The following is a 4,032-nucleotide window of genomic DNA, read 5'->3' on the forward strand; positions in this document are numbered from 1 at the left end:
TACTGCTTGCAAACCAATGATGGTAAGATGATGTCATGGGGTAGGACTGGATAAGTCTGACTTCTTCCTACTCCATTCAAGCATGTACTAGGTATAAGCAAATTGATATTGGATTATGTGTACAATCATGTGTGTTGTCATATCAACTGTTTTATATGCTTGAAAGAATAAATCAAATCAAATCAGATTAGTTCAATCAGTCCACAAAACATTTTGCCAATACCGTTGTAGAGTGTCAATGTGCTCTTTTGCAAACTTCAGGCATGCAGCAATGTTCTTTTTAGTAAGCAGCGGCTTCCTTCGTGTTGTCCTGCCATAGACTCCGTAGACTCATGAACACCGATGTTAACTGGTTCCAATGACGCCTTCAAATATTTGGCTGTCACTTGAGGTTGTTTCTTTACCTCATTGATGAGTTTTAGTTGTGCTCTTGGGGTCATTTTGGCTGGGCGCCCACTTCTTGGTAGAGTAGTGACAGTCCCAAAGTGTCTCTATTTGTAGATTGTTTGCCTAACTGTAGACTGGTGAATTTCTAAAGTCTTTGAAATCACTTTGTAACCCTTTACAGCTTTATATAAATCGACAATTCTTGATTGTAGATCCTCTGAAAGCGAGGCATGGCTCACGTAAGCATATTCTTCTTGTGTGGAGCAAACTGAAAAGGTTTGAGTAGTTTTTATCAAAGTAGCTCCAGTCCACACCTCTAAACTCATTTTCTTAACAAGACTCCAGGTATGCTAACACCTGACTCCAATTAGTTTTTTTGAGGCCATTAACTCAAGGGCTCACATACTTTTTCCACTAGCACTATGAGGTTTTTATGGTTGTTCTCAATAAAGACATGAAAGATCAGAATTTGTTTTCTGTTGTTATTTTAGGCACATTATATTTGTCAATACTCTTGACTTAGATGAAGATCAGATCACATTTTATGACAAAATAATGCAGAAAACCATGAAATTCCAAAAGGTTCACATACATTTTTCTTGTCATTATATATTGATATACTGCCAATGAGCTAATATCAGTTGACATATTAGATCTACTAATATCAACATGCATTATTTTGATTATTACTTGAAGTCTATGTTGACCAACAGAAAAATCTGGCAACAAAATTCATGTATGTATACTGTACATTTACCCTTAGTGATTGTATGTCTTTGTAAGGCCAGAGATAAAGCAGTACCTGCCCTCACAGGATGGGCTAAGCAGGAAACTTGAGGAGATTCACTCATTCTGCTTGGGTCAGATAGTTGCCATGCAGTCCCTCAGCCCTCAAGATGCCAAAACTCAGTTCATTGGTGAGTAGTACTACTGCTCTTTTATCCTCTTTTCTTCTCTGCTATTTTGTCTCCTGTTTTCTCCCCTCCTGTTTATATTGTAACAGATGAAAACTATATTTGTCTGAATCTTTTGTCTTTCAGAACGTCTGAGCACTCTGCCTTTCTTTGGCTCCAACAACTTCTTGGCCAAGAAGGTCAGCCAGCGTGGCTGTCCCTCTCCCTGCATAGTCAGCATAAGCCAAGAGGGTGTGCTGTGCCTTCACCCTAAAACACAGGTACCTTGAGCAGCCACAGTGCTAGTGTTAATTTTGTTAAAGAAAACTGTGATGAAATACATGTATTTATCAGTGAACGTTTTCCCTTTGATGACAACAGGACAAAAGTGACATCAAAAATCAATAACAGTCTAACTATATATCCTATCTCCACTAAAAATTCATTTTTCATCCTCCATCCTGACTGTATTCTGTTTATGAGAACACCTATACCAGCAAATCTGGTATCATGCATTAAACTGTAACTGCATATGATAATGATATGATAATAACTTCAATACAGACACACTGTATTGAACATTCTTAATCATGTTGTCATTATGTGGCATTTTATTTGAAGTTTTCTGTTAGCCTAGCTTCAGTTGAATGGCATCTTATCTGAAAGCTGTTAACTTAAGTTTCTAAAATGTTGTTTATCTTTGACTAAGATGAATCTAAATGCCCAGAGTTTTAGTCGACTAAAAATAAAACTGAGTTTGAAAAAATATGACTAATACTAACATGAACTTTAGATCTCAGCACTAAGAATAAGACTACCGTAAACCTAAAAATAGCCGACAAGATGTCCACTACACAGTACTAACACTGCCACTCAACATGCTCACTACTTTTATTTTAAAGCCTGTGCCTGAGTAAATTCTATCTCAACTGTATTATGTTGTTACTGTACATAAATATTAAAGATTATTTACCCAGATGGTGGTTTGATCCACTTCACTTTCTGAAGTCAACACTGTTTCTGCTGTATTCATTGTATCCAAATAGAACCTTTTTATGCTAATGTACTCATTTACATTAGGTAAGCATTTTACCTGAAATGTAGCTCTTTAAGGGTATCATTTACTACATGTTAGGTGAAAAAGTCTTACATTTTTTAAATGTAAGTTCTCAAATAGCATAAAATCAGACATTTCATTTTTTCACAATGTAATACCAGATTTCTTTGCACTGTTTATCAGGTCTCAGTTAATTCAGAATATATTTAGCAGCAGCATATAACAACATAGTGACAGCTTCAGCATTTAAAGTGTAGTAATGCTTCTGTTGCCTGTATTATTGTTTCACAGCACCAAATATTTCAATCAACAAGCATTTCAGTGGCACCGAAATATGTGCTGTGTTTCAGTCCGGTAGATACCGACTGTATAGGAACCGGGGCCATATTTCAGTACCCAACCCTAATGACTACAGACCTGTCGCCTTGACATATGTGGTCATGAAATCCTTTAAGAGACTGGTGTTGGCCCACCTTAAGGACATCGGAGACCACCAGTTGAACCCCCTGCTGTTTGCCTGTTGGTTAAACAGGTCAGTGGATGACACAGTCAACATGGCACTGAATTACATCCTGCAAAACCTAAACATCCCAGGGACCTTTGCAAACATCCTCTGTGGATTTCAGCTCAGCATTCAACACCATCATTGCCAACATCCTCTACTCCAAACTAACCCAGCTCACTGTGCCTGCCCCCAACTGGCAGTGGACCACCAGCAGAAGACTGAAGGAAGCCGCAGGTGAGACTGGGGAAAATCACATCCAGCACTCAGACTATCAGCACAGGTGCCCCCCTGTGTGCTCTCCCTGCTGCTGTTCTCCCTCTATACCAATGACTGCACCTCAGGATAGCACTCTGTTAAAGTCCTGAAGTTTGCAGATGACACAACAGTCATCTGTCTCATCGGAGATGGTGAGGAGTTGACTTATAGACAGGAGGTTGAAAAGCTGGTCCTGTGGTGCTGTCACAATAACCTGGAGCTGAGCATGCTCAAAACAATGGAGATGACAGTGGACTTTAGGAATAGTGCCCAGCGGACAGTCAGGATTGCAGAAAGAATCATCAGTGCCAGCCTGTCCTCCTGTCCTTCATGGAGGACCTGAACACCTTACAAGTTAAAACGAGGGCAGAGAAGATTTCTGCAGACCCCTCACACCCTGGACACAAACTGTTTGAACTCCCCTCTGGACATTGCTACAGGTCACTGCACGTCAAAACAACCAGGCACAAGGACAGTTTCTTCCCCCGGACCACCACTCTGACTGTGTAACAGAATGACAACACTCTGTCTCTTCTGCCACAGTGTGCACACACACACACACACACACACACACACATATATATATTAAATAAGTCCAGAAGTCAAGATGGGATACACCTTCAAAGGTGGCTGAGAATGACCAAGCTAAGATCATGTGAGACTTCCAGATACAAACTGACAAACTGGTAATGGCCAACCAACCGGACATAGTAGTGGTGAACAAACAGAAGAAGAAGCCCATAGTGACAGATGTAGCAATCCCAAGCGATAGCAACATCAGGAAGAAGGAACACGAGAAGCTTGAGAAATACCAAGGGCTGAAAGAAGAGCTAGAAAAGATGTGGAAGGTGAAGGGACAAGTGGTCCCTGTGGTAATAGGAACACTGGGGGCTGGGACCCCCAAACTGGGCGGGTGGCTCCCACAGCACCCACAA

At 40.5% G+C, this 4,032-nt stretch overlaps 1 protein-coding gene across 1 annotated transcript in view; it reads left to right on the forward strand.

Annotated features, from left to right (window-relative positions):
- The window catches only part of LOC109965097 (unconventional myosin-XV-like), a 27,075-nt gene that overhangs the window by 15,432 nt on the left and 7,611 nt on the right, over nt 1-4,032 (forward strand). Inside the window, exons 6-7 of the mRNA XM_020608848.1 lie at nt 1,171-1,304; nt 1,428-1,561. Of these exons, the coding sequence (XP_020464504.1) occupies nt 1,171-1,304; nt 1,428-1,561 (268 nt within the window). The remainder of the gene's footprint in view (nt 1-1,170; nt 1,305-1,427; nt 1,562-4,032) is intronic.

Source organism: Monopterus albus, unplaced genomic scaffold (genome assembly GCF_001952655.1).
Source record: "Monopterus albus unplaced genomic scaffold, M_albus_1.0 scaffold96.1, whole genome shotgun sequence".
Taxonomy (NCBI): domain Eukaryota; kingdom Metazoa; phylum Chordata; class Actinopteri; order Synbranchiformes; family Synbranchidae; genus Monopterus; species Monopterus albus.